Here is a 27478-nt window from a genome sequence, read left to right as displayed (position 1 = left end):
CCTTCATGGAGAAGAATTATATTGATAGAGTTCGAAGAGCTCTAGAAGTGGTTCCGGAAGATAGGATCGAAGAGCGAAAAAGGACCATCCGCAATAAAACACATAGCTTGATAATAACTGAAAGAACATATTCAATTAATTGGGATCAGACTTTTTCGACAAACCACAAAATACTGTATCCTAAGGAGTTTATAGGTGAACTTGGGGAGGAATCCGAATATAGTAACTCTGTTGTTGGAGAGTGCGGTAGTACGCCTATCGAAACGGACAATCCCGATAATGTCTATTACGAGGCTCAATGTCTTTTGGGAGGGGAGATGGTTGCACGGTTTACCATATCTGGAGATGCCCTTCTTTCTGATTTGGCAGAACTTCTGGTGGGAGGTGATGTCCTGTCGAGCAAGGTGTTCTTTGCAATAGGAAAGACGATCTACTTGAGGGACATTGATAATAATTCAGTAAGGTTTGCCACAATGGTATTTCAGCTGAAGGTTTTTGGCATCAAGAAATGGGACATCAGAGCTGATAGATGCATAGAAGATATATCCAAAGAGATACATTTTCATGACGGGAGGTTTTTGAAGTCGATTCAGATCACCCGCGTGTTCTTTTCACACAGAAAGATAAGCCCATATATATCTGTGAAGCGCCTCCACGGAAGAGCGCAGCTGTGTAAATGTTGTCTGAAGAATAATGCAGGGCTAAAGGTAATTAACGATCCCATTTTACCTGAGAAGAAGAAGTTTGTTTGTAAGAGGTGCTTTGAGCTTCTATTTGTAGACAAAGAAGGAAACAACCGTTACGATGACATTGAAGTGGAATTTCTTCATTAACCTTGGTAAGGAGAGGGTAAAAGATGTATGGGCCAGAACCTTAAATATAATATTAGCTTTTCTATAAATAATAATTTATTCTATTTAATTGAAATAATGACCTACTTTTTGACATTTATGTGGAGGCGAACTTGTGCATTAATCAAGCGATTAAGTATTTCAGATAGGACAAAGATCGTCCCTGCGACATGCTCTTCTGATGATGATTTCCATTCCGAATATGTTTGATAGAGCCTAAGGTGATGGATGGAAAGTTAAAACAAATTAGCAGAAAAAAGCACCCCTCCATGGCAAGAGATCATGATAAAAATCTCGGCAGTCAAGAAAGCGAGCCGTGGCAGGACACAGGCAGCATAAGGAAAAAGTCATATTCCGAAGAGAGTATGTCAAGGTATGGGGGTCCGATGGATATGCGAAGTGGGGCTCGGGGATATTATTCCGATGTGAACCAGATGCCTTCTAGTATGGCAGGAAAAAACAGAGATTCTACCATAGATCACGGATTCCACTCTAGGGGAATGGCAAGGTCTCCCCCACCCAGAATTCCGCATGAGGATGCAGACCTGAGCGATGCAATGATGTTTCTAAACAAAATCAAGGAAGAATACATGAATGACATGGTGACCTATGACAACTTCTTGGAAACAATGAGAGATTTTAAGTTTGGAAAGATTGATGCTGAGGAGGTTTGCAGAGCCGTCAGGGTTCTGTTTAGGGATAAGCCTCATCTTATCGAAACATTCAATGATTATTTGCCGAGCCATCTGAAGTTTTATGGGAGCTTACCACAAGGATCTGGATCCAGATTGCATGATAGGCCGCCACAGGCTGTAGGATCTTCTCCACAGTACAGAGGCGGGCCATGCGTACATGGAGGTAGGACATCTCATCCACAGGCGGAAGTCAGTGGGCCTTCGCATATGAATCCTCAGCGTGGGATTCATCAGGGCTACATAAATCAGCCCCTCATTATGCACTCGTCTGTAAAGGTATCTGGGCAGAATGGAAAGCGTATGCCTTACGACCAAAGAAGATCTGAGGAGTTTGAGAGAATGAAGGCAAGGCAGGCACAAGACTTTATCCAGAGAGTCAAGAAGCGCTATTCACACAACCCGAGCGTTTATAGGTCCTTTGTCGAGCTTCTCCAGTCGCATCAGGTGAAAAGCGGGTTGTTTGAAAAAATGAAGGCCGAGGTGAACAGTCTGTTGTGGGAAAGCCCTGACCTGTGCGAAGATTTTGAAAGAAATTTTGTGCCTATCAGAAAGCACATGCCGTCTGACGAAAAAAGTATTCTTCAAAGGATCAAGGAGCTTCTGAAAAGCAAGAATCTCCTGGACGACTTTCTGAAATGCATCAACTACTTTAACCAGAAGTTTATCAACGAGAAGGATCTGCTGGAATTGGTAGCTCCTCTTTTGAGAAGTGAGGAGCTTATCAGGGGATTCAAGGCTTTTATCAACTACAAGGAGCCTTTGAGAGAGACACCAAAGAGCCTTGAAAAGTATAGGAAAGAGGGGTCTTACAGGATTCTTCCGGAAGAGATAAAGGAAGGAAAGCAAGACCCGATAGCCAAGGAGGTACTGAACTTCACATGTGTAGGATGCCCCACATTTGAGTCTGAAGATTCAAACTATGTGTTTTTGAAGCGTAATGTACATGAAGAAGCATTGTTCAGGATTGAGGACGAAAGATCGGAGGCTGATCTGGCTATAGAAAGAATCCAGCATCTCATAAATGCCCTGGAGCAAATAATCGACCTCAACAAGGATTCGGAGATCAGCATGAAGGACATAAAGATGTCGCCAGGAATCATAAAGGAGATTCTGAAGAGCATTTACGATAAGTCTGCACCAGAAATACTCGAGGGAATCTTAATGAAGCCACACATAGCAATCCCGATTGTAATTAAAAGACTTTATATGGTGAACAAGAAGGTTAGACTTTGCATGAGAGAAAGACGGAAGATATGGAGAGAAGTCATGGAAAGAAACTATCACAAGGCATTGGATGTCATGGGACCGTCATATAAGTCTTCGGAAAAAAGCATTTTTACTACGAAGAACATCGTAGAAACAGGTGAGAGAGGAATAAGAGTCTCGATAGATGACCAAAAGGTAATGGCGGATGTTATGGATCTCTGCAAGACGTATATAAGGGTCAACCAAGCAGATGGAAAGAAGACGCTTGTATCCAACATGGACTCCGTATTAGAGTCTATTTTCGAAAAGCTCGGGGCAAACGAGTTCACCATTGTTTCGGACTTTCCATTGCTTTGCATTTTCAGGTTTATTATCATAGTGTACGAAAGGCTTCTGGAAATCAAGGGTCTGAATCTGGACGGCTTGTCTGCAGACGACTCTAGCTCGAAGGACGAATCTGCCTCTAGGTATGCCAAGGTAAAGAATCTGTGCCTTGAGTTTGTTAAGAAGAACATCGATGGATATGCCTTTGAGGATAGAATTAGGGAACTTACAGAGTGCAAAGGATTCAAGCTTTACAACATAAAGAAGATGATCTCGAAGATAGAAAAGCAGGTTATAGCCCTGACCGAAAACAAGCAGTCACTCGATTCACTTTATGGGGTGCACAGGTTTGATTCTGGGGAGGGTCTTTACTGCTTTAGAAAAATCAAGAATGCTATTGAAATCGGAATGATGGAACCCGGAAGGAACGAGGAGTGGGACAGTTACGTGGAAAAGTTTAAGGCGCTGACGCCCTGTGAAGACGTAAAGCCAGACGCCCCCTTTCTTCCAAGAACCTGTAAAAAGCCCCCCATAACAGGGCGCCTGAGACAGAACTTGAAGATACAACTAAGCCCAGGAACTTATAAAATTAAGTACATTGCTAAGTCAGAGTCTCTATACATGAACTCTGCGGCTTCCTCAAAAAGAAAGCAACTTCCTACAAAGTCCCATTAAACTTTTTACCCTGATGGGTTCTATTTTTCTGAGGATAATAGTGTTGAGGAGTCATGGGCGGAAAGTAGAAACATTACTAATATAAAGGCTTCAAAAGCCTACTCCAAAAATTGCATCCTCCCAAAGCTTGAGAGGGGGCTCATGCCACGAAAGACATAAGACTTGAATTTGCAGTGGTTTGGATTTCCAACCTAGCAATCTCTCTATCTCCGTGTGAACGTCATCGATAGAGGCCTCCTGCGTAAGGACATGTAGGGGTAAATTTTTGTTTTTAAGCCAGAAAGCATTGCATAAATGTTTCATCCCAAAATGTTTGAGAAATTGGCTTTAGCTGCAGAAAAAGTCAAGAATTCCAGAAAGGGATGCCTCAACATCACATCAGAAGAAGTCGAGAGCCTTGTGTGCCCAATAAGATTCGACTCGGACGAGTGCATAGAAATAATGTGCAGAGGTAGCAGGGCATTCGACTATAAGTAGCTTTTCTCTTCCTTTTGAAGAAAGGCCAATGTTAATTAAAAAAAGAGTAGTATGGAATCGCCTTGGACCCCTTTACAAAACCATGTCTAATAACCTCAAGAATGCTGTAAAAATATGTAAATTTTTTCCTATCAGTACTCATATAGCACTCTAAGAATTGAAAATAATTCTATATATAAAACTTATTGTAATTTATCCTTTTAGCTCAGGAGATGAAGAAGAAAGTTTTGACATTTCCATCTGAAAAGATAGGTTTCTCGTCTGATAATGAAGAATTTGATCTTGTGATGGCCCGAGGAGACTATCTAGCAAAGAATAAAAGCCAGAAATACATGATTATCGACATGCTGGGAACAGGAACCTTTGGACAAGTTGTCAGGTGCGTTGGCTCTGATGGAGAGGAAGTCGCAATTAAGGTAGTAAAAAATCAGCCGAAATACTACAACTACGAGATGAACGAGGTCCGGATTCTCCATAAACTGCTGTACAACAACTTAAATGATAGATTTGTAACCATTAAGGATGTTTTCATGTACAAGCAGCACCTCTGTATTGTCGAAGAGCTACTAGGCAGGAATCTGTATACATTTTTGAAAATGACAAGGTTCAAGGGCTTGGACCATCCTACCCTCAGAACCATACTTCATCAGATACTTGAAGGAATGGTTCAGCTTTCACTGTTGGGAATCATTCACTGTGACCTGAAGCCTGAAAACATCCTGATAGCGGATTATGACACCTTCAAGATAAAGATCATCGATTTTGGATCGGCCGTCACTTCTCCCCAGGGGTCCCACTTTTACGTTCAGTCAAGATACTATCGCGCCCCAGAGGTTATCCTCGGGATTCCATATGGATCGAGTTGTGATATATGGTCTCTTGGATGTATAGGATATGAATTATATGTTGGGCATCCGTTGTTCCCAGGTAAAGACAACATGGATCAAATAGGAAGAATTCATGGGCTATTTGGATCCTTACCTATGTTCATGCTCGAGCACGGAAAGAACTCGAGCACCTTCTTTGAAAAAGAAAACGGATACAGATTCATGGGACCACCATCGAACTTTACTTTAGAGGATATGAAAAAAATGATCAGGTCGAAAGGCAATTCAAAGGAAGATGATAACATGCTCATAAAGTTTCTACTGAGAGCACTGCAGCCCAGTCATCTCATAAGGCCAGATGCCAAATCACTAGCAAGCCACTCTTATCTTAAGGTCAGGGACACATCCGCTGAAGCCGATAAGGCCTGTAACGATCGTAGTGGAGTCCAGCAGAATATTTTCCCTGCAAACAAAAACATGAGGCACATGTCTACAACAGGAGTAATTCTTCCTAGTAAGAAACAAAAGCCCACCGATGACAGGAGGAAAATCTCGGTTTATGGAATTTCGTATGAGAACAATCTAAATAGAGACTCAGAATGACAGGTAATCATTTAGGCCTTTAATATAAAGCATCAATCAATCTTTCATCTTTAATGTAAACACATTCGTAAGACTTTTGCCGTTCCATGCAGAATTCGTAAATCACAAATAACGCGGTGGAAAGAGATATCCAATCGTACAACGTCATATACTTCTCTATATAGTATTCCCAGGGTATCCTCTCGTTTGTCCAGATATGCTAGAAAGACTAGATATCCTAATACATGAAGTAATTATACTCTTAAAATTGAGATATTGAGAACCTTTACCTGTCTTTGTTCATTCTGTCATTTGTTAATGCAGAACAATCGTGAGTAGAGCGAATACAGATCCCCTAAAATGATCATTATTGGGTTAGCCATCGAGACATTTATTAAATGCACTGTTGAGTGTAGGATGAAAGGTCCTTCACCAAGCGAGAGGGAAGGTTTGCAGAGAGAACTAAACTATCGAGACCAGAATCTCACCGAGATTCCTAAAGAGATCTTCAAGGAGCCACTGTTCTCACAAATATTCGAAATCGATGTTCGGGAAAACCGAATATGTAAAATACCTCCAGAAATAGGAAACTTCCGACAGTTAAGAAGACTTTACTTACGTAACAACGAAATTTCGTCTTTACCTCAGGAAATCAGGAATTTATGCCTACTCCAGGATCTTGACGTAAGTAACAACAACATTACTTGGCTGCCCGTAGAAATCGGAGATTTACGCGGGCTTAACAGGCTTGATGTAAGTAATAATAGGCTTCGACGACTGTCTATCAGAATGGGAGGAATGACAAACCTTCAAGAACTCTTTGCTGGAGGTAATAACCTATGTAGCATACCCAAGACATTTACGAGATTCAAGTATCTCGAGAAACTCGACCTGAGCAACAATCTGTTTGAGGAGATACCAGAGGTGGTGGGAAGGATGCGGTGCCTTGAAAAGCTTGACATGAGAGGCAACAGGATACAGAGGGTGAGGAGGAGCGTTGCAGAAATGCTCTTCGACAGCGAGATGCTGGAGAAGATCGACCTGCGGGGGAATGAGCTGAGGAGGGAGAGCGACTCTGAGTGGGTTGGATGGGAGGAGCTCGAGGAGATGTTCAAGGACCAAGTGCTTCTGTCGCAGCTGGGAAGACCTGGGATTGACGATGTGGAGTGAGTCGAGAATGAGTTGGGCGAGCTTCTCGACAATGTGTCCATAAAGGGCATAATTGGAAGGTTCAAGGGATTTATATGGGTGGACAACTGGGGACATGCGAATACTGGGAATTGCTGGAATTATCGGGCTTCTCGGTGGGATGAGGGGGGCGATCCCCGTGCACCCGGAGAGTGATGTATCCTCACAGAGTGGAGGGGAGAGGACTGAGGGAAGGGCATATAGCAACATCAAGTCGAGTGCCAAGAGGGTCAGCCGGATCATGAAGTATGTGTGCGGGCCTGAGGTGGCAGACTTCATAAGGGAGTGCTCGGAAAGAGAAGCCGGCGGGGAAGTGGAGGAGATGTGCCAGAGGCTTGGGCTTGAGTATTTGGAGCTTGGGAGGAAGATAGCGGAGTTTGGGGAGGCGGCTGGAAACAGCGCCTGCAGCTTTGAGGTCCGGAAGAGGCTTGCGATTGAGGTGGTTGAGAGGTCGTTGAAGGTGAACGAGCTTTTGATGAGGATAGACATGGAGTTTGGATTCTGCGAGGAGGATCTGAAGAGTATTGACGAGGTCTGCAAGCACTGCCGCAACCAGGTTGGGCGGGAGCTTAGGTTCAGGAGCTACGACGACAAGGTTCGCAATCTTGATGTGATCTGCTATTAAAGGATGGTCTAGTGATTGTTCTATTTCGATTTTGGTGACCGGTAGGGTGTTGCATCCTGCTGGGGGTCTGGCGGGAATTATAATGCAAGCGACGGGGCTGGGCAAATGGACATGGGCATTCCTTGTTCACAGCTTGCCCGGAGGCTCCTGGGAAAGATGCTGTGCCGGAGGATCGAGGGAAGGACAACGAAGGGGATGATTGTTGAGACGGAGGCATACCTGGGGAAGGAGGACAAGGCGTGCCATTCGTACGGAGGGCGGAGAACCGAGAGGAACTCTGCGATGTACATGAAGGCCGGGACATGCTATGTGTATAGGATATACGGGAGATACGAGTGCTTCAACATCTCGTCTGTTGAGGCGGGGGCTGGCGTGCTTGTGCGGGCACTGGAGCCGCTGTGCGGGGTTTCGGAGATGAGGGAGCGGAGAGGAGGCAGGGTCAAGGACCGGGACATTGCAAACGGGCCGTCGAAGCTGTGCATTGCAATGGGAATAACGCGGAGGGAGATCGACAAGGAGTGGATTGCGGGGAGTGAGAAGATATGGCTGGAGGAGGGCCGGGAGGTTGCAGACCCGGAGATAGTTGCAGGGCGGAGGATTGGAATCAGAAACTGCGGAGAGTGGGAGGAGAAGAAGCTCCGGTTCTATATAAGGGACAACGAATTTGTCAGCTGCATCAGAAGAAGGGAGCTGGGCAACAGGAAGCACGGCTCCGTACAGCAGCTCCCTTGAACTGGCTGCTTACAGCTCGTGGTTGTCTCCAGGACAACGGGGGACCTGGAGCATGCTCGGATGGAATGGGCATGGGAGTCTTCACAGATATCCCTCTGGAGATGGATAAAATATGGCACCGAGCACCCCCAAAATGAATACGGTTGTCAATATTAGTAATGAAGGAAAAACTGAGGACCTGGAAAGTGTGAAGAGGCCTGTGATATACCCGGAGGAGGAAGAGAAGGCCGAGGAATCTGAGAGTTCGATCGACATTGATGCTCTGCTGATTCTTTCAACTGTTACTGTGTGGGCGTTTAGGCTTCTGTTTGAAAGGGCTCTTGGAAACCTTTTCTTCTATATTGTTGGATGGGGAAACCTAGGATATCTTGTCTACTCGACGATCAGGAGGCTGTTCTTGAAGTCTGAGGAGTCCAGGGACAAGGGACTCGATGTCAGTGACATTATGGCGATTATGTGCCTGCTTCTGCATCTCTTCATGTTCACTCTTCTTGTCTGCAACAGCTTTGTGTTTTCGGGGTCCATAGGAAATATAGCGGATGTCATTATTCGCAACCCGCTGGGGATTCTGATGGCATCTCGGAACTTCCTAGATTCACAGCAGATGATGGAATCGCAAAGAGCCTACTATGTTTCGCTCACTGTGGTGCAAATGGCTTTTGCAATAGTGTTAGCAGTGACGTTTGATTACGGGAATGATGCTGTTGCCCCACTTGAGCTACTCCGGGCTTTGCTGCTGCTGATGCTCGTTGGGACGACATTCTGTTATATTGAAGATGTTGTTATTCGCAATCTCAAGATATCGAAGGAGAAAGTCAAGAGGTTTAGATTGCTTGCGAAGATGATGCTCGTTATAGGGTGCACTACGGCTGGGTATTACATGATGGACAGAATGTTCAAGTTAGCAACGACGGAGATGGCATCGACCGTTCCAACACCGACAGCGCCGCGATACCCCTTAGCATCGACAGTGCCGCCATACACCTTGTTGGATGGTGAATATTGCTAAACAACAGTTTAGGAGTATCTCTTGTCTTTTTGGGTCTAGGATTAAAGGAAAGTGTGTGAAGCATACTGGTCTATATATATTTCTGGCGCGCTTGGAGAGGCGTTTCTTGTCTCCTCGATGCAGAGTGTGATGGGGAGATTAGTATTGTACCGGGGCTTTGGAGTAGACAGATCATGGCTGTAGGCCTACTGCTGTTATTGATCGGGGGGTATGCGTGAGGAGTCTCCTTTGCCAAGTACGGCTGTATGCTGGCAGATGGAAGACTGTACCGGTTTATTTAGGACATGCTAGTCGCTGGTTAGGGCTTCCCACTTGCTTTCGATGACGGCCCAGCACACTCGTGATATGAATACATACACGGATATAGTAAGGACGAGGATGAGAAGAAAGACAGCTACTCTCCATGCAGCAGCGGGTGGGGAGCTCTTTCTTGGGAGGAGGCGCTCCTTGAACGACCTTACAAGAACGAGGATAAAGGAAGGAATGGCAAAGTAGGGGAGGTATTCGTAATCTTCTAGTGGAGAAGTCTTATGCAGTATTACAAGGCACAGGAATATCAGCAAGTCGATGGGGATGTCAGGCCCGGAATCGACGAACTGGAATGTGGCGAAGTTGCAGGAGATGGACAGAAGACAGGTGGACGACAGGAGCAAGGAGGGGAAGAGCATGGAGCAGATGGTTAGGGCCTCATTGTCGTCCCACTCGTCAGCAGTAAACAGAATGAGTGAACAGATGGAAATGACAAAAAACACAGCAAGGAGAGCATTGAGGGCGAGACAGAGTGCTCGGTACAGTCCGGAGGATGACCTGCAGCTTGATCCCCAGTTGCTGGAGAGCAGAAGAAAGTGCTGTGCCGCGGAATATGAGAAGGGGAAGACTAGTGTAGTGAACCTGAGAAGGATGTTTCCATCGAAGCCGTCTTCCCTGTGTGTGAAGAATACAAACACTGGGAACACGGTGGACATGGCCAGAAGGATGCTGTTGATGGTTCCTCTCCGCCGTGTCTCTGGTGGTTTGTCCTTATTCTCTTGGTGCTTGCTGGTTGTGTGTAGCTTTTGGACGTTTAGGATTCCCAGGATGGTGTCCATAGGAGGGTAAAGGAGGAAAGAGGATATGGACTTAATAGGAGAACGGGTTGATGCCAGTGATGGAGTCGACACCCCTAGAGTTGTTTAGTGGATGGCCTTTGGATTTGGGCAATGGAACGTTGTGGTCAACGAGTGTGGTTGCTGGATCTTGGGATGGCTATTTATTGGGGTGTTCTGAAGGGATCTCTTCCGCATGACTCTGATGAAGATTGAGCACTCCTGTGCTGTGAGTGAGTATGCAAGCACGGTAAGGGCGAGACGGACAAAGACAGCCACTCTCCACATTGTATGTCCACTCTTTGGGTGGACAGCTTCTGAGGAATGGCATCCTCGGAGCGATCTTGCTGCGGTGGTGGCAAGAGAGATGAAGGCGGAGTAGGGGAGAGGCATGGATTCTTCGAACAAGAACCTCGGGGCTACTGCATCACATACCAGTATCGGCAGGCCAATAAGGATGTCGATGCAGGTGTCTGTGAACTGGAGCGATGTTGCAGGGTGTGGATAGTATATAGGCTCGAGACACAGAAGGGGAGGGGGAAACGGCGCAGTGGACCAGGGCCTCGTTGTCGTCCCACTCGTCAGCAGCGAATGCAATGACTGAAAGGATAGGGAAGCAGCAAAGATGGCAAGAAGGATATTGAGAGTGAAGCAGAGAGCCTCGCGGAGTCGGTCTGGTGGTCTGAGGCCTGCCTTTCAGTTCTCATAGAGGAGGGGAAGATTCCGTGCCAATGATACAGGTAAGGAAGAAATAGGGTTGTGAGCTTTGGAAAGGGGCTTTTTGTTGAAGCGGATGTTTCCAAATGTGTAGTACATAGAGATAGGAAGTGTGAAGGATATGGACAAGACAGGGCCGTTTCGGATTATCTTGCAGTTTGTCGATTCATGTGTGCTTAACTCTGGGATGGCAGTTGGGATGCCTTCGGTCTGTTTATTTGAGGAAATGAAAGGAAGGTGTTATATGTGAACATACTGGTTGGGCACCAGGATACTAGTATTAGAGGTTATGGGATATGGTGTATTCTTGATGGTGAGAACCCGAAGAAGTGGAGGAGGGGTTTGGTGAGGCAAGTGACGTTGAGAAGATAGATGAGGATGAAGAGTGCCAGGATGCGGACAAGTTTATGTATCCTCCGGGAGTAAGGCTGAAACAGTGAAAGACACAGAGACATTCCAGGTAGTGTGGGGGAAGCCCTCTGACACCTCTGAAGTTCTCTGTCGTCTTACGATTCAGCGCAGGCAATGTGCGATCTGAGTGGTGTTGTTTGTTGATGAATAAAGCAGGTGTTGTTATGCTTATGTTTTGTTCTCCACTGCACGTCCTCTGATGCAGTAGTCGATCTCTTCTGGCTTGTTTTTCTAGCGGATGTTTGTGATATCCATTATACGCTTTATGCTGATTTATGGATACATGCATTGGCGTAAGATTGACGAGGTGCTTGTGGACAGAGCAGCAGGGAATTGTTCGTTTGGTGGTTTTTGATGGAAGGGCGCTTTCTAGGTTGTTGAATAAGTGGAAGTGATTATCCGGAGAAGCTATGGGTCGGTATAGCACAGATGGATGGGCAAGGAAAGTGTGGGGACAAGGATAGCTACTCTCCCGTTATAGTAGGCTGAGAATTCTGTCTGGGCGGAGGACGGGAGCGGTGTTTGAATAGAAGACTGTCCTGCTTAGATAGTCATAGAGGGAGATCACAAATACACGTGCCATAAGTGTATAGATAAAGATGGAAAGGATGAGGATGAAAACAAAGATAGCCGTTCTCCATGGTGCAGTAGGCAGGGCATTCTTTTCAGATGGGAAGCACTTCTCCTTGAACAATCGGATCAGGATAAGTATGGGAAATAAGATTGCAGGGAGAAGGTGGTACTCTGATTCCTTACACACAAGCACGAAGCTTACTGCAGGGCATAGTAGTATCGACATGCCGATAGGGACGTTGATACCAGTGTCTGTGAATCCGATCCGTCCTGGAACAAGGCAGCAGGAGGTGGAGAGGAGATAGACGGATGGCATGAAAAAAGAGGGAAGGATGATGGAACAGTAGTATGAATCATCGCCTTCCCATTCATCAAAGGGGAACGCAATGATTGAAAGAATGGAGATGGTGGCGAATGTAAGAAGCAGGAGATTGAGGGTGTAGTAGGATATGCTGTGCAGAATACCCTCTGGCTTGTTGCTCCTGTTCCAGCTGGTGTGGACCAGAAAAAGATGGTGGGCTGCTGAATATGAAAGGGGGAGAAGCAGTGTGATGAATTTGAGGAAAGGGTTCTCTTCGAAACGATCTTTGCCGAAGATGAGGTAGATAAGGGCTGGGAATGCAATTGACACGAGCGGAGGAAGGCCTTTGAGAGCTGGGCTCCAGCGAAGGCGGTTCTCGGTGTGTTGTTGTGGGCTGAAGGTGTTCATATGGGTACGGGATGAGATGGATATGTTGGTGTGATGGGAGATTGATTCCAGTGTTAAGGTGTGGTGATCTGCAGAGTTGGAGATGTTATGGGAAAAGAAGACCCAGAGGCTTGGTGAGAAATCCAGGGGAGTTGACTTTGTTGTTGGTAGGGAGTTCTAGAAGAATGATGGCCCCATTTATTTTTCATAGGGATGGGGTTGTTGCATTCCCAGCCGCAAGATATCAGGATGCAGGCGAAGGTGAAAAGGAGTATGTCGAAAAAGTTGTTGAGCTATTAATGCTGGTGTGGCGTTTGATAGTAGGATGTATGTGCGTGGAGGTAGTAGTTGGATCATAGATTTGATGAGAAAAGTTTTTGAGATGGCCGTTCTCAGGGATCCTGATCCTGCTTCTCTGTATAAGGGGGCCAGGAGAAGATCTGGGATTCGGATGATGGACCTGGTGATGGAGGTATTTAAGCAAAGTCTGGAGGAGAGATGAAGACGGAATGAGCCTTATTATGGAGGCGCATTCAGAGCATCTATGCTTAAGAATGATAAGGTTGAATGCGGATGAGATGGAGGAGCCACTGCTTCACTATATGAGCTACGAAAGACTGGTGAATACATACGAGAGATACAAGAGTATAGGCATTGTAGCAGAGATAGCCAAGCGAGTGTTCGTAGAAACAAGGATATTGATGACGAAAGTATCAACAGCGCAGTGCATGAAACCAGGGAGAGAGAAGAGATGGAAAGGAAGTGTGCGGAGGAGGTCATTAGAAAACTTCCGACTTCGGGGTGGCATTCAATGGTATTCTCACGCATGCCGGGGCATGGCGATTGGATTGCAGAACTGATCAATATGGTCTTTGAAGGAACCTTTCCCAAGAACTTCGATGCTCTTGAACTGTACAAGAAAGACAGAGCCAAGGGTAGAGATGGAATGAAGCTTGCGGACTTAGTGGTGAGGGTATTCAATTGTAATGCTAGCATGATGGATGGGCTTGGGAAATGTCTTATCGATCAGGCGGAAGAATAGAGTATCAGGTGAGATGCCTGAGGAAGAAGAGAGGAGCGGGGGAAAGCATTGAATGAAATAAAGAGCATGGGGAGACTCTGCAGACTAAGGAATGGGAGGATTAGACAATTAAGGTGCAGTAAAGGCATGCAGTGCGTGTGATTTTTGGGGAAAGTCGGAAGATCGAACAAGCTTTGTTCCAGCAGCATACCTGAAAACTTTACATTTTGAAATGCTGGGGCAGAAAGGTGTGAACATCCCATTGTTTAGGCATTTGAATCACGAGATGCTGATAGGTGCTTGTGATAGATATGGGTTGCATCAGAGATGGTGCTATATCATGAAAGGGTTCTACGGTGGGGGAACCTGAGAAGATTAAGGGGGAGTAGGCCAACTGAAGTGGGAAAATGGAGAGAAAGGCCCATCGAAGAGATTAGGGAGCAGAAGGAACTGGGTGGTATATCGGGGGTGATAGAGTTCCTCAGGCGTGAAGACGCTGGTAGTTTTTTCATGCGTACAGGAGAGTATATGAAAGATGGGGTGAGGCGGTGGAGGTTGGCAGCAATTGCAGAGCTTAGATGAAGAGGAACTGAGACTGGGAATAGTAGAGATTGGAATTTACACGAACAAGGATGGGTATCTATCATTTGATGTTCAGACCATCCAACACAAAAAGAGCTGGAGAAGTCATGGGCTCAGCGTTCAGAAAAGTAGATGGTGCAGATGTGGAAGACAGCACAAATGATTCATTGCATATGCCTGGGCTTTCGTGTCCAAGAAACATAAAGTTTGAAGTGGGGACTCGAACGTGTTAAGATAGTGTGGGGAGATCGCAACACACCAATAAGGTGGTAAAAGCCCTTACTGTTACGTAGAAACCAAAGATGAGCTGGCATGAGCTGCTGCAAATAAGCAAGGTGAAGATTTAATATATTAGTATTATTAGCAGCTAGAAGGGTTTTCCTACATGTTTCTAAGGAAGATTAGGCATTTCCATGCTATGAATGCATACATAAATGTAGCAAGGACGAGCATGGTGGTAAGGATAGATACCATCCGCTTTATGGTAGGCAAGAAAGTGTCTCGAAACATGGGTGTCGGCATTTGTCTATAATATCTGTATTCTCGGTTCGAGGATTTAAACTCTACTATAATTCTTATCATCATCATTAGGGCAATAAGCATGCAGAAATTGACGTCTGTGAGACGGATTGTTTTCATTATGAGGCAATTGATTGTAAATGTCAGGTAGGCAGACCATACAACGAAGAAAGGAAGGATCACTGAGTGGATGACTATGTCGTTCCTACTTCCCCATCCATCGATAGGAAGTGCGACAATCGAAAGAATGGAGATAGTAGCAAATGCGATGAGGAGAGCATTGAAAGAGTAGTAGAGTGCCTTGTGCAGTGTGTCCTCCGGCTTGTAGTTCGACTTCCAGTTGGCGTAGAGAAGAAAAAGATATTGCGTTGCTGAGTATGAAAATGGAAGGAGTATAGTGGCGAATCTGAGTAAAGGGTCCTCTTTGAAACGATCTTTGTCGAAGATGAAATACATGGCTATTGGCAATGCAACTGATATAACCGAGGCGAGGCCGTTGTAAGTTACCTTCGAGCGGGACTGATTCGTAGGATGGCGCTGTTCATTAGTTTCGTGTGGCTCTGGAACGTGCGTGTTGCTCATAGGGATGAGTGGGAAAAGTATGGATATATCGACGCGATTGACTGGATAGATAGGTGATAGGACATGAGGTGTTTAATGGATTTCTGCTGTGGCATGATATGGTATATGCTGTTTAGATTGCACAGACTCCATTGACATCTGTCTGATTGGTGGAGTTAGTAGGGGTTTATTTATCAGAGAGAACAGAAGTTATCGATTCACTGGCTGTGAGTGCTGGGAATTGCATTTGTGGAGAAAAGGGAGAGTTTGTGTGATTGCCGTGGATCGATAGGCGAGTCTTGGGGACTGGTGAGGGATTGCAGGATGAACAAAAGAAGGCAGATTGGGATCTGGTGAATGAGTGTCCTTGTTGAGTAATGAAGATGTGGCGACATGTCACTTGGATTGCTTGGCAGGCTACATGGCTTTTATGTGGAGGAGACTGAGAAAGTGGAGGGAATAAGAGAAGTTTTTGAAAGACTTTTTTCTTGCAAGCCACGAGATTCAGAAGTGGAATTTATAAAATCATTTGACGAGGTTGGATTTCTAAGCACAAAAGTGCTGATTCCGGTTATTTTCGATGGAGATAGGGTTGTTGAGTCGTCGGTACTAGATATCAGGACATGGATGCTAGGGAAGTATGCTGTGGAAGTTGTTAGATCACTTTCATGGTTAGTATGGGATTTGATGGTATGGATGTATGTGCCTCAGAATCAGGCTTCTGTCGGAATATACAAGCTAGAGGGAGGTCTGCAATGAGGTTCGCAGACCTGGTGAAGGGAATATTCGGGCATAATGGTGATATTATGAGTAAGTTTGGGTAACGGCTCGTCCATGAGGCAGAGGCGGGGGTTCAGGATGTTACAGGCTCTCTGTGTGGTGAGGAAAAGAGGAAAGAAGAAATGGTTCGGAAAATCAAGGAGCATGGATGGATCTGGAGAAGAGAAGAAGACAGGGCAAGCTTTGTTATGAAGGCATGCTTAAGATATCTGGAATTAGAAGAAGTAGGTCTGGGGGACTAACGTTGAGTTACATAAATCATTCTATACTGATAAGTACGTATGAAAAATATAAGAGCATTGATATTGTAGCGGAACTAGTCAAGCAAACATTTTTGCAAGATAGGGTGATAATGACATCATCAACAGTGCAGCGCATGAGGTCAAGGAGAGAGAAGATGCAGAGAGAATAAGAAAAGAAGAGGGCCAGGGATGCAGAGGAGCTGCTTCGGATGGAGGAGAGTGGAAAGGTTCTAAGGCAAGAAAGGTGCAGGAGAGGTTGAGGAGGAGAGCAGGGGGGAAGATCGAGGTTAGGCTTTATAGATACAAGGGAGGTTCCTGAGGTCCGATAATGTATGAGTATGTGGCATATGGACATAATAAATATATGAAGTGAATGGACAAAGTATTGCTTGACGTTATTCAGATGCTTCGGATGGCAGGGCAGGGACGTAAATAGAAGGAGTGTGGCTGGATAGAACTTACACGACATGTAGCTAGGCTGGAAAGGAGGTGGATGGGGAGGAAGGAGGATGCAGATGGTGTGGGGGTATCCATTGAAGGCAGTAGGCTGTGTGTATGCAAGGTCCCGGGCTATCATTTATTCGTCAAGTCGTTGGAGGTGCTTGGCTTGGGAGCCAGGGGAAGTGGTTACCGAAAATGAGCAGGCACTCATAGAGGATGGAAAAGTAAACAAACATGGCAAGGCCAAAAGGACAAGGGCAGCTATCCTCCAGGCTGGAGCAGGTGCAGGATCCCTTCTGGACGGGAAGCGGTGATTGATGAGGCGAATATATGTGTTTATGGTCGATTGGTTGGGTGTGGGGACAGGGCGTGGTCTGTGGGCCATGTGTGCTGACGAGGGCTTTATGGGGCCGGGCAGTTGTGTGCAGCCATGTTGTGCGGGAACGATGGCGGGGGGAGCTGCGGCAGGCAGGATGCTCTGTAGGTGGATGGAATGGGCTAGTTTGAGAAGGTTCTGCGGTGAAGAGGTAAGGAGCAAAAGGACATTATGCCTTGGAGGAAATGACCTGTGCAGGGCAGCAAGCACCGCTGAGAGACATCACGACGTCATATGAAAAGGAGATGGAGGCGACTAAGCAGGAGGAAAGATCTGACCCATGAGGCGGATCTATGCAGCATGGACGCTAGTTGCAGCGGCTGGTGTGATGGACTGCTCCCCACGATTGGAGAAGGCTGCCGCCTTTACACTCGGGCCAGATAGCCAGGTGATAGTATTCCCGTTTATGTTCCAGGGATACAATATTGTTGTGCTACCGACAACGAAGTACGGCGACTTGAAGGGAAATGCAAGGAGACGTGTTGCATCCTTTTTAGAACACAATATTTCTCACGCGGTGTGGTATTTTGTGGTTGGCGGGATAGCATACAAGGATGATCGATCTGAGAGGCTGTTTAGTGAAATGATGGACGGGTACTTGAAGAAGATATCTGCAGGTGCATCAAAGGTGTACAAGGGAGGCCGCAAGATGTTTAGCGAGTCGTTGGAAACAGTGCATGAAATGATATTTGAATGCAACAAAGCGGGAGATGGTCATGTAGTGAAGTATGGAAAAAGTATCATAAACAGACTTAGCGACATGATAGAAAATGCACCTACCGGAATATCTGCAGAAGAGAAAAGGGAGTATCGAAGGTTTTGGAGTAGGGTTAAGGAACGCGCAGGGTTTCTTTATAGTACGGAAAGATTGAGGCGGGTAGTTGAGGTGGAGAAGATAGTGTGCAATGCATGCAAGGAGATCTGCCTTAAGTTGAAAGAGGAGGAGCTGATGGGACTGTTGGCAGAGGGGAAGATGAAAAAGGATTTAAAGGCAACGGTTGATGAAGATGAGATTGGCCACTGTCTATACTTAGAATATACTGTTGTTAACACTAGTCTGTTATTAGATGCACACAGAGAGCATGGAGGAGATGTTACAAGGGAGTTAGTCAAGCAGATGCTGCTGGGGAAGAAGGGAGATGAGATAGACAGGAGATATATCAACAAGGTCGCGAATGTAGTTAAGGAAAGGCAGAGAAGGGAGATGGAGAAGAAGGAGGAGGAGAAGAAGAAGGAGGAGGAGAAGAAGAAGGAGGAGGAGAAGAGGAAGGAGGAGAAGAAGAAGAAGAAGGAGGAGAAGAAGGAGGAGAAGAAGAAGAAGAAGGAGGAGAAGAAGGAGGAGAAGAAGGAGGAGAAGAAGGAGGAGAAGAAGGAGGAGAAGAAGGAGGAGAAGAAGGAGGAGAAGAAGGAGGAGAAGAGTGGGAAGTCTCTGAGGGAGGGGGAGGCAAGTGAGGAAGCGGAGATGCCGTCCGTGGAGGTTGGAGGAGCACGCAGGAAGACAGGTAAGAAAAGTGAGGGTGGTCGGAAGCGCTACAAGATCCACAGAAGGGTTTCCCGATGGAGAAAGAGCCCTGAGAAGATCAAGGAGGAGTGGGACAAAGGAAGCGAGGAGAAGTGGAGGGGAAGGTCTCTTGAAGAGATCAAGGAGCAGAAGGTGTTCCATGACATAATGGGTGTGCTGGAACTTCTCAGGAGTGAAGATGCAGACAAGTTCTTTATAGATACAGGAGATTACACCAAGGGCGGGAGTGAGAGGCAGAGGATGGTGGCGATTGGGGTTCTTGAGAGCGGAGGAAAGAGGATGGCAGGAGTGGTGGAGGTTGGGACGTTCAAGGACTCTTCTAGTGGATGCCCAGTTGTGTACCACCTGATGTTCCGGGTTACAGGGATAGAGGGGATGGGAGATGTTATGAGCCCAGAGTTTGCTGAGGCTAATGACATTGAGAAGATAGATAAGAATAGGGAATACCAGGATGAGGGCATGTTTGTGTATCCAAGAGGAGTAAGGTTTGAAACGGTGAAGGAGACCGATGCATTCCAGATAGTGTGGGGGAATCCTTCAAACACCTCCAAGGTTCTCCGGCGTCTCACGATTCAGCGCAGGCCATATGTGATCTGAGCGGTGTGATGTTATAATGAATAAAGAAATGGTGCTATGCTTGTGTTCTGTTCTCTACTACGGCCTCTTTGACCTGTGGAATTCCTTCAGGTTGTTTAGTAGACATATGTATGTTGATTGTGATGAAGGGTGGAATAAATGTCTGTGTTGGCGTGAGAACATGTGATAGAATGAAGATTGTTTACTTATCGGACCTTGATGGAGCAGAGACTCTCTTTAGCTTATTAAGTAAGCCAAAATGATTATTTAGAATAACCATAGATCTACACATCATAAACGTGTAGGCAAAAAAAACAAGGATAAGGATGAGGGCAAGGACAGCCACTCTCCATGATGCAGTAGGAAGAGAACTCTTTCCAGATGGGCAGTACTTCTCCTTGAGCAATCGTATCAGGATGGGTAAAAGAAATAGGACTGCATAGAGAAGACGGTCCTTGGATTCTTTACTCACAAGTGCAGTACGGGGGAACAGTAGTATCAGGATGTCAATAAGGACGTTGATTCCAGTATCTGTGAATCCAATCTGTCCTGGAACAAGGCGGCAGGAGACGGAGAGGAGATAGGTGAATGGGATGAAGAAAGAGGGAAGGGTGATGGAGTAGAGGAGTGAATCATCATCTTCCCATTCAGCAAGGGTGAATGCAATGATTGAAAGGATGGAGATGATGGTGAATGCAAGAAGCAGGAGATTGAGGGTGTAGTAGAGCATGCTCTGCAGGATGCCCTCTGGTTTGTTATGTGGCATCCTGTTGGTGTGGAGTAGTACGGCATACTGTACTGCTGAGTATGAAAAGGGGAGGAGTACTGTGATGAATCTGAGGAAAAGGCTATCTTCAAAACTGTCTTTGGTGAAGATGAAGTACATGGCGGCTGGGAATGCAATTGACACGATTGGAGCGATGTCGAGGATCTTCCTCCAGTGTCGCTGGTTCTCGGTGTGTTGCTCTGTTCTGTGTGGCTCTGGAACGTGCATAGTGTTCATGTGGGTAAAGGAGAAATATGGATGAAATGGATATATTGATATGATTGGGAGTGTGGGGAATTAATGAAGCCTTCGTTATGGGTACAATATGGCGTGTATTGCTGGGGGAACTGGATTTGATGGCGGGGATATGGATTGGCAGGAGGGCTACATGGTTCTGGCGTGGAGAGGACGGGAAGGTTAGGCTTTGCAAGGGCGGGAGAGGAGAGAGTGTGGTCTACTGCCAGATGTTCGGGCCCACGGACTCTGGAAGGACAAGAAAGGGAGCAATTTCGCCGTTTGGGAAGTGTGATGATGTGGGCCATCCCATACCATAGATTGTGAATAAATATGATATGATAGACATTTAATGTCATACCTGGGCAGCTTGGGATGGTGCTGGGTGACTAGCCATTTATTGAGTCTCTAGAATGCCAAGCAGACACAAAGAATGGGAAGGCGTTGCATGCTTCGTGTAGTTGTGTGTGGCAGTCTCTGGGCCCGGAGAGATGATGGGGTGGGGAAGTGCTCGAGAATGTGTGTGTTGATGTGGTGAGCCCTGTTGTTGGCGGGGTTCTCAGTTGCCTTATGTGGTGTGGTGCCATATGATTGGCCGAATGGTGGGGTTGGAGCCCAGTAGCAGGAGTGGGGTCTTGGAGGAGTGCAGAGAGTGCAGAGCCATCGTTATGAAGGGAGATGGTGTACAGACCCCTTTGCATAAAGGAGATAGTATATTAGGTGGAGAGGGGGCCTGCCTTATGAGGTATGCGGCATGGACATTAATCAGTGCGGTTGATGTAGTGTATTGCTCTTTGGAGACAAGGGAGAGTGTTTCTTTGACATTCAATCCAGATGGTCAAGTGATAGTGGTTCCGTTTATGTTCAAAGGGTATAACATTGCAGCATTGCCAACGACAAAGTTCGGTGACTTGAAGAAGGACACCAAGCAGATAGAGAATGTTGTATCTTTTTTGAGAAGCGATATTTGTTATGCAGTGTGGGAGTTTCTGGTCAGCTCGGTGCAGTACAAGGATGATGATCGGTTTGAGAGGCTGTTTGACGAAAGAATGAGGGGGTATCTAAGGAATATATCTGAAGGTACATCAAAGGTGTACATGAGAGGGAACAAGACGTTCAGTGAATTGCTGGAAATGGTGTGCGGGAGGATGTTAGAATGCAGTGGAAGGGTAGCGGGGGGGGGGGGCATAGTAAGATATGGAAGAGATGTCATGAGAATGCTTGACGACATGATAGAAAACCCGCCTGCTGGAATGTCTGAAGAGGAAAAGAAGGTGTACCTGGAGGATTGGAGGAGTGCTAAAGAATGGGGAGGGTTTCTCTATAGTATAGAAAGATGGGAACGGATAGCTGAGGTGGAGAAGATAGTGTGCAATGCATGCAAGGAGATCTGTCTTGGGCTGAGGGAGGAGGAGCTTCTGGGATTGCTAGCCGAGGGAGGTATGAAGAAGACTTTGAAAGAGGAATTCAGCGAAGATAAGGCCAAAGATGCAAGATATCTAGAATATATTGTTGTTGATGACGTGCTGTTGCTGGATGCACACAGAGAATATGGAGGAGAGGTCACCAAAGAGTTGGTTAGGCAGATGCTGCTGGGGAAGGAGGGAAAGGATATAGACAAAAGATATGTAGACAGGGTTGCAGGTGTAGTCAGAGAAAGACAGAGGAAAAGAGAAGAGGAAACGGAAAGGAGTGTGAAAGAGCTGGTGGGGGACGAGGAGAAGGCGAAGAGTAAGGAGGAGAAGGCGAAGAGTAAGAGGGGGAGGAAGGGGAAGAGTGCTTCTGCACCCTCGGAACAAGAGGAGGAGAAGAAGGAGAGCGAGGTAGAGGAGGCTGAGCAGGGCGGGGAAGTAGAGGCGCTGCCGGTGGAGGTTGGAGGTGCACGCAGCAAGGGGGGCAAGAAGAAGAGCAAGGGTGGTCGGAAGTGTTTCAAGATCCACAGAAGGGTTCTTCGGTGGACGAAGAGCCCTGAGAAGATCAAGGAGGAGTGGGACAAGGGAAGTGAGGAGAGGTGGAAGGGAAGGTCTCTTGAAGAGATCAAGGAGCAGAAAATAGTGCATGATATAACGGGTGTGCTGGAACTTCTCAGGAGTGAAGATGCAGACAGATTCTTCATGGATGCAGGAAAGTACAGGAAGGGCGGGAGTGAGAGGCAGAGGATGGTGGCGATTGGAGCTCTTGAGACTGGGGGACAGAGGATGACAGGAGTGGTGGAGGTTGGGACGTTCAAGGATGGGGATGGATGTCCGGTTGTGTACCACCTGAGGTTCAAGCCAACCAGTATAGGGTCGATAGGAGATGTTATAAACCCAGGGGTTGTTGAAGCAAGTGATGTAGGCAGGGTAGACGAGGGTGAAGAATGTGAGGATGCGGACAAGTTTGTGTATCCAAAAGGAGTAAGGTTTGAAACGGTGAAGGAGACAGGATCATTTCAGATAGTGTGGAAGAATCCTTCGGATACCTCTGAGGTTCTCCGTCGTCTTATTGTTTATTGCAGGCCATGTGTGATCTGAGTGGTGTGGTGCGATGATGAATAAAGCAAATAGTGTTATGCTTGTGTCCTGTTCTCTGCTACACATTTTTGGGCAGCAAGTTGGTCTCCTCTGGCTTGGATTTGTCTGGCGGATGTTTCTTCTTATGTGGTGGTTGGAGACATTGCAGATGGAGGATAGGAGGTTATTTATTGATCAGCTTTTGGCACGTGTCTCTGCCTCATTAGTAGGCAGAGGAGATTATACACAATGACTATAGATCCATACACCATAAGCCATAGGGACAGCAAGAGGGCAAGGACAGCCACTCTCGATGGTGCAGTAGGCAGAGTGCTTTTTCCAGGGGTGCAGTGCTTCTTCCTGAGCAGTCTTAGCAGGAGAGTGTAGGGGATACGATTGCAAGGTAGGAACGATACTTGGGCTCTTTTAAGATAAGTGATAGACTTCCTACAGAGCATAGTAGGATCGGGATGTCGATAAGGACGCTGGAATTGGTATTTGTGAAGGCGGTTTGTCCTGGAACAAGGCGGCAGGAGACGGAGAGGAGATAGACGATGGATACAATAAAAGAGGGGAGAGTTGTAGAAAGGAAGATTGAACCGCTACTTTCCAGTTTCCTTCCAGCTAGTGTGGGGCAGGAGAAGATACTGGGCTGCTGAGTATGAGGATTGGAAGAGCACGGTGATGAATCTGAGAAAAGGACTCTCCCCGAAACGATCTTCGTTGAGGACGAGATAGATGAGGGTTGGGAATGCAGTTGGCACGAATGCCACAAGATTGTTGTTGAGGACGGCGCTCGAATGGAGTTCTCGGTGTGTTGCCCTGTTGTGTGCGTGATGTTCATATGGGCAAAGGGAAGGATGGAATGGATGTCATCTGGTAGGATGGGGGATTGGTGGGTTGAAGGTGAAGTGGCTTTGGTGGTTGACAGATTCTGGGGGTCTCTGCGGCGGTTTTCCGCGGAGGCAGAGAGGAGGGGTGAGCGGAGGTGGTGTGCTTGGAGATGGAGATGATATCTCGATGGATGGCTGGGGTCGGCGGGATGTGGTGGATAGCGATTGGACTCTGGATTTGGGTTAGTTGTCTTTGGAAGGATGTTTTTGGAGTGTCTAACCATGCTGATTTGTAGAAGAGAGGAAGGAGGAGATGGTTTAGAGGTGTAGTGATGTTCAGAGGGGATGATGTAGTGGATAGGTTTGGACAGGGGGTTGGGGAGGAAGCAGAAGGAGAGATTCAGGTTGATAAATTCTGTGGGGAGGTGTGTTAGTGTAAGACTGATTGTTAAGAGATGAGCTGTTTATTCGCCGGGCTTTGATGAAAGGATGCTCTCTCCACCTTGCCAAATGAGATGGAGTAGTTATCGAAGATGTCTGCGTTCATTATTAGATACGCTAATAACGCATAAGCGATGACGATAGAGATGAGTATAAGGACAAAGACCGCGATTCTCCATGGTGCAGTAGGGGGAGGGCTCTGTTTCTCTGGAGAGAGCTTCTCCCTGAGCAATCGTATCAGGATGAGTATGGAAGATATGATTGCAAAGTAATAACAATGCTTGACTTCGTCGAAGGCAGGCACTAAATCTCCTGCAGAGCATAGTAGTATCAGGATGTCAACAAGGACGTTGATACCAGTGTCTGTGAATCCGATCTGTCCTGGAACAAGACAGCAAGATGTGGAGAGGAGATAGGTGAGTGGGACAGTGAAAGAGGGAAGGATGAAAGAAAAGATAATTGGATCATTATTATTTTCCCAATCATCATCTTCCCATTCAGCAAGGGTGAATGCAATTATTGAAAGGATGGAGATGATGGAAAATGCAAGAAATAGGAGATTGAGGGTGTAGTAGAGTATGCTTTGCAGGATGCGCTCTGTCTTGTTATGTGACTTCCAGTTGGTGTGGAGTAAGGCATACTGTACTGCTGAGTATGAAAAGGGGAGGAGTACTGTGATGAATCTGAGGAAAAGGCTATCTTCAAAACTGTCTCGTCAGAGATGAAGTACATGGTGGCTGGGAATGCAATTGACACGATTGGAGCAATACCGAGGATCTTCCTCCAGTGTCGCTGGTTCTCGGCGTGCTGCTCTGTTCTGTGTGGCTCTGGAACGTGTGTGGTGTTCATGTGGGTAAAGGAGAAATATGGATGAAATGGATATATTGATATGATTGGGTGTGTGGGGGTGTTAGATTTGTGTTATGGTATGGGATATTGGTGGGGTTGTGCGGAGACTTGGAGTAGGAGGGTTGGGAGGCAGTGGGGATCTAAGAGCTTTGGGGATGCAGATGGATTGGATGTGGATTCTGTTCCTGGTGGAATGAATTCCTCGTGAGACATATTGTGTGATATTGTGCAGTGCAGGTGATGGATGTGTGTTTGGTCGATGGCCTCCGGGGGAGAAGGATCTTAGTCGGAGGGCGAAGAAGCAGTGCAACGGGTGTGGGAGACAGCGGGCCCTTGAAGATGTGAAGGTTATTGGCATGTACAGTCGTGCTGGTTGGGATATCATGTGTCTCTCGGATGGTGGAGGAGGTGAGAAGCTTGAGGATGGGTTGGGCTGGAGGTTTAGCAGGTCGAAGATAGAGATGTTGAAAGGATCGCTTGAAGAAGGGGCGGGTTTAGAGACTTGGATCTAGCTCCGGTTGTTTTCCACGGGGACAAGGTTGCTGTGCTGCCGGACACTGGCGGCAGGAGATGGATGCAGGAGAAAGGGCATGTGCTTCCCAGTTGGCGGGCTACTCCCATATTTGGCACTTCGGTCGGTAGCATATATATGCGTGTTTGGAGACAGCAGCAGGGCTCCGGATCTGATACGTGAGGCGTTTGAAAGTCCGCATTTCAAGAGGTTTGATGGTGCTGGGACGTACAAGGAGGCCAAAGGGAGATGTGGAATGAGGTTTGCGGACGTGGTGAATGGAGCGTTTGGGCAGATCAGCGATATGGCGGATAAGGTTGGGAAGGGAGAGCCAGAGGTTTGGTGTATTTGGAAGAAGAGAGGAGAGGTGGAGATGCTTCTGAAGGTTAAGGAGTACAGGAAAGGCTATGGATCAGGGAAAAGAAGGAGGAGATAGTTAATAGGCCGCTCGCTGCCGACAAGTATGTGTGACGGGTTTTTTGTCCGGACAGGTAAGTACAGGGGGGGGCGGGAGATGGAAGGTGGCGGCTCTTGGGGTACTTTTGGGAGAGGGAAGAAGAGGGAGGGCTTTTCAAGAAGAGGGAGGGCGTGATCTACCACCTTCTGTTCAGGTCCACTGGTCTGAGAAGACAGGAGAGAATGCAAGGCCGTTGATTGTGAAGGGAAATGATGTAGACGAGGTAGGGGAGGATGCAGGGAGCTCCTCGTCTCTGGATGGTTCGGAATCTTGCTGTTCTGAGATTCCTGAGATGCGGTAATATGAAGGGAATGAATAAATATGATAGATGTGTGTTGTTTTGATGGGATGGCTAGGGCGGAGATTTGGTCGAATGGGGGCATTCAGGATTGAGAGCAGCCTCCTGGAGATGGGCCATAGATGATGGCAAGGCAGATAGTGAGGGATGTGTTCTGGGGATGTGGGAGATGGACATACAGTGGCATGAAGGAGCAAGGACGTGGGTCTTGGTCTTCTCTTTTCGACTTCGATTCTAGTTAGTGGTGAATGGAGTCTCGGACTGAGCTGGATTGAAGGTGATAGTTGATGAAGAGCTCTGGGTTGCCTGGAGGGGAGATATATGTTGGGCTTAGCGGGTTGTTGGAATGGGACATAGATTGATGGAGGAGAGGGGATGTGGCTGGCTGTAGAAGAGGTTGAGGATGGGGTATGTGGTTTGCTCGGGGGAAATACGGAGAGAAAGTTCCTTGATGGGATCAGAAATGGGAAAAGTTTTTCGGTGATGGAGACGGGCAGGCTTTGATAGACTAAAGGGATCTGGATTGGATGTCGGAGTCGTGGGTGGTGGGGCTTGGGTGTTGGAGTTTTCAAGGAAGTGCTGTTTGAGGTCCCTTATAGAGTGTATGTGGTTGGTGGTATAGCACACCGATGTCTGCTGTGGTCGGATTTTGGAAACTCATATTTTCCCCCATTTCCTAATTTTTCCATTTACATTCCTGGTATTTCGCCTTCTCTCTCTCATCTTAACACTTCCTTCATTTTATGTTCTCACCTGGTCCCTCATTCCTTTTTCATACTTCTCTCTCCCCTAATATTCTCATTCCCCTCTTATTCACTCCTAAACTATCTTCCTCTTTTCCTAATTCCTCTCTCTCTTCTTTACCAACCCCCTCCTCCTTGTATGTTCCTCACCCTTTTTTTCATTCTCCTTTTACCTCCATCTCTCTTTTTTTTATATCTCCTCTCAATGGCTTCTCACTGCCTCTGACATCTTTCTTATATTAATGTCCTATCATTTCTTCTCTTCTCTCTTCCACCACTTTACTATTCTCTTCCTTACTCTCAACTGTTTTCTCTTTTTTCTTCTAAAGACTCTTCTTACCTTCTCCTTTTACCCCCCTCTGTCCTTCGTCCTTTTCCTCTCTTTCTACTTTTCCCTCTACTCCCTCATCCTCTTTTTCACTTACTCTTTTCATTCCCTCTTTCTCTTGCTCTCGCCTCTTTCCCTCTCTCTCTTTCTATTATGCTTCTTTCCCTCTCATCTTTCTCTTCCTTCCCACTCTCTATCTCATCTCTAACCTCCTTTCACTCCTTCTCTTCTCTCTCCCTCC

General features: G+C 46.7%; 19 protein-coding genes across 19 annotated transcripts, besides 1 other annotated feature; 13 read left to right on the top strand and 6 right to left on the bottom strand.

Moving 5' to 3' along the window:
- Positions 1–5: 5 nt before the first annotated feature.
- ECU11_0200 (uncharacterized protein) lies at positions 6–833 on the top strand (the record flags this gene model as incomplete). Its single annotated transcript, NM_001042159.1, has 1 exon — positions 6–833. One exon carries the CDS (start codon positions 6–8, stop codon positions 831–833), a length of 828 nt encoding a protein of 275 aa, NP_586326.1.
- A 287-nt stretch (positions 834–1120) lies between these two features.
- ECU11_0190 (uncharacterized protein) lies at positions 1121–3751 on the top strand (the record flags this gene model as incomplete). The annotated part of the gene is made up of 1 exon (NM_001042158.2): positions 1121–3751. The coding sequence occupies one exon, from the start codon at positions 1121–1123 to the stop codon at positions 3749–3751; it is 2631 nt and encodes an 876-aa protein (NP_586325.2).
- Positions 3752–3833: 82 nt separating this feature from the next.
- Positions 3834–4004: a sequence feature.
- Positions 4005–4060: 56 nt separating this feature from the next.
- ECU11_0185 (uncharacterized protein) lies at positions 4061–4228 on the top strand (the record flags this gene model as incomplete). Its single annotated transcript, NM_001415275.1, has 1 exon — positions 4061–4228. One exon carries the CDS (start codon positions 4061–4063, stop codon positions 4226–4228), a length of 168 nt encoding a protein of 55 aa, NP_001402594.1.
- Positions 4229–4440: 212 nt separating this feature from the next.
- ECU11_0180 (uncharacterized protein) lies at positions 4441–5658 on the top strand (the record flags this gene model as incomplete). Its single annotated transcript, NM_001042157.1, has 1 exon — positions 4441–5658. One exon carries the CDS (start codon positions 4441–4443, stop codon positions 5656–5658), a length of 1218 nt encoding a protein of 405 aa, NP_586324.1.
- A 339-nt stretch (positions 5659–5997) lies between these two features.
- Positions 5998–6807, top strand: ECU11_0170 (uncharacterized protein; the record flags this gene model as incomplete). Its single annotated transcript, NM_001042156.1, has 1 exon — positions 5998–6807. The coding sequence occupies one exon, from the start codon at positions 5998–6000 to the stop codon at positions 6805–6807; it is 810 nt and encodes a 269-aa protein (NP_586323.1).
- Positions 6808–6901: 94 nt separating this feature from the next.
- Positions 6902–7450, top strand: ECU11_0150 (uncharacterized protein; the record flags this gene model as incomplete). Its single annotated transcript, NM_001042154.1, has 1 exon — positions 6902–7450. The coding sequence occupies one exon, from the start codon at positions 6902–6904 to the stop codon at positions 7448–7450; it is 549 nt and encodes a 182-aa protein (NP_586321.1).
- Positions 7451–7555: 105 nt separating this feature from the next.
- On the top strand, positions 7556–8182 carry ECU11_0140 (uncharacterized protein; the record flags this gene model as incomplete). Its single annotated transcript, NM_001042153.1, has 1 exon — positions 7556–8182. One exon carries the CDS (start codon positions 7556–7558, stop codon positions 8180–8182), a length of 627 nt encoding a protein of 208 aa, NP_586320.1.
- A 133-nt stretch (positions 8183–8315) lies between these two features.
- On the top strand, positions 8316–9191 carry ECU11_0130 (uncharacterized protein; the record flags this gene model as incomplete). The annotated part of the gene is made up of 1 exon (NM_001042152.2): positions 8316–9191. One exon carries the CDS (start codon positions 8316–8318, stop codon positions 9189–9191), a length of 876 nt encoding a protein of 291 aa, NP_586319.2.
- Positions 9192–9478: 287 nt separating this feature from the next.
- Positions 9479–10279, bottom strand: ECU11_0120 (uncharacterized protein; the record flags this gene model as incomplete). Its single annotated transcript, NM_001042151.1, has 1 exon — positions 9479–10279. One exon carries the CDS (start codon positions 10277–10279, stop codon positions 9479–9481), a length of 801 nt encoding a protein of 266 aa, NP_586318.1.
- Positions 10280–10363: 84 nt separating this feature from the next.
- On the bottom strand, positions 10364–10669 carry ECU11_0100 (uncharacterized protein; the record flags this gene model as incomplete). The annotated part of the gene is made up of 1 exon (NM_001042149.1): positions 10364–10669. One exon carries the CDS (start codon positions 10667–10669, stop codon positions 10364–10366), a length of 306 nt encoding a protein of 101 aa, NP_586316.1.
- Positions 10670–11879: 1210 nt separating this feature from the next.
- ECU11_0090 (uncharacterized protein) lies at positions 11880–12686 on the bottom strand (the record flags this gene model as incomplete). The annotated part of the gene is made up of 1 exon (NM_001042148.1): positions 11880–12686. One exon carries the CDS (start codon positions 12684–12686, stop codon positions 11880–11882), a length of 807 nt encoding a protein of 268 aa, NP_586315.1.
- A 500-nt stretch (positions 12687–13186) lies between these two features.
- ECU11_0080 (uncharacterized protein) lies at positions 13187–13525 on the top strand (the record flags this gene model as incomplete). The annotated part of the gene is made up of 1 exon (NM_001042147.2): positions 13187–13525. One exon carries the CDS (start codon positions 13187–13189, stop codon positions 13523–13525), a length of 339 nt encoding a protein of 112 aa, NP_586314.2.
- A 1124-nt stretch (positions 13526–14649) lies between these two features.
- On the bottom strand, positions 14650–15369 carry ECU11_0070 (uncharacterized protein; the record flags this gene model as incomplete). The annotated part of the gene is made up of 1 exon (NM_001042146.1): positions 14650–15369. One exon carries the CDS (start codon positions 15367–15369, stop codon positions 14650–14652), a length of 720 nt encoding a protein of 239 aa, NP_586313.1.
- Positions 15370–15741: 372 nt separating this feature from the next.
- ECU11_0060 (uncharacterized protein) lies at positions 15742–16107 on the top strand (the record flags this gene model as incomplete). Its single annotated transcript, NM_001042145.1, has 1 exon — positions 15742–16107. One exon carries the CDS (start codon positions 15742–15744, stop codon positions 16105–16107), a length of 366 nt encoding a protein of 121 aa, NP_586312.1.
- Positions 16108–17467: 1360 nt separating this feature from the next.
- Positions 17468–19306, top strand: ECU11_0050 (uncharacterized protein; the record flags this gene model as incomplete). Its single annotated transcript, NM_001042144.1, has 1 exon — positions 17468–19306. The coding sequence occupies one exon, from the start codon at positions 17468–17470 to the stop codon at positions 19304–19306; it is 1839 nt and encodes a 612-aa protein (NP_586311.1).
- Positions 19307–19487: 181 nt separating this feature from the next.
- On the bottom strand, positions 19488–20288 carry ECU11_0040 (uncharacterized protein; the record flags this gene model as incomplete). Its single annotated transcript, NM_001042143.1, has 1 exon — positions 19488–20288. One exon carries the CDS (start codon positions 20286–20288, stop codon positions 19488–19490), a length of 801 nt encoding a protein of 266 aa, NP_586310.1.
- Positions 20289–20872: 584 nt separating this feature from the next.
- Positions 20873–22798, top strand: ECU11_0030 (uncharacterized protein; the record flags this gene model as incomplete). Its single annotated transcript, NM_001042142.1, has 1 exon — positions 20873–22798. The coding sequence occupies one exon, from the start codon at positions 20873–20875 to the stop codon at positions 22796–22798; it is 1926 nt and encodes a 641-aa protein (NP_586309.1).
- Positions 22799–23147: 349 nt separating this feature from the next.
- ECU11_0020 (uncharacterized protein) lies at positions 23148–23894 on the bottom strand (the record flags this gene model as incomplete). The annotated part of the gene is made up of 1 exon (NM_001042141.1): positions 23148–23894. One exon carries the CDS (start codon positions 23892–23894, stop codon positions 23148–23150), a length of 747 nt encoding a protein of 248 aa, NP_586308.1.
- A 1596-nt stretch (positions 23895–25490) lies between these two features.
- ECU11_0010 (uncharacterized protein) lies at positions 25491–25847 on the top strand (the record flags this gene model as incomplete). The annotated part of the gene is made up of 1 exon (NM_001042140.1): positions 25491–25847. The coding sequence occupies one exon, from the start codon at positions 25491–25493 to the stop codon at positions 25845–25847; it is 357 nt and encodes a 118-aa protein (NP_586307.1).
- Between the last annotated feature and the right edge of the window lie 1631 nt (positions 25848–27478).

This window comes from Encephalitozoon cuniculi, chromosome XI, assembly GCF_000091225.2.
Source record: "Encephalitozoon cuniculi GB-M1 chromosome XI, complete sequence".
Taxonomy (NCBI): Eukaryota; Fungi; Microsporidia; family Unikaryonidae; genus Encephalitozoon; species Encephalitozoon cuniculi.
This window is presented reverse-complemented; position numbering and strand designations above follow the sequence as displayed.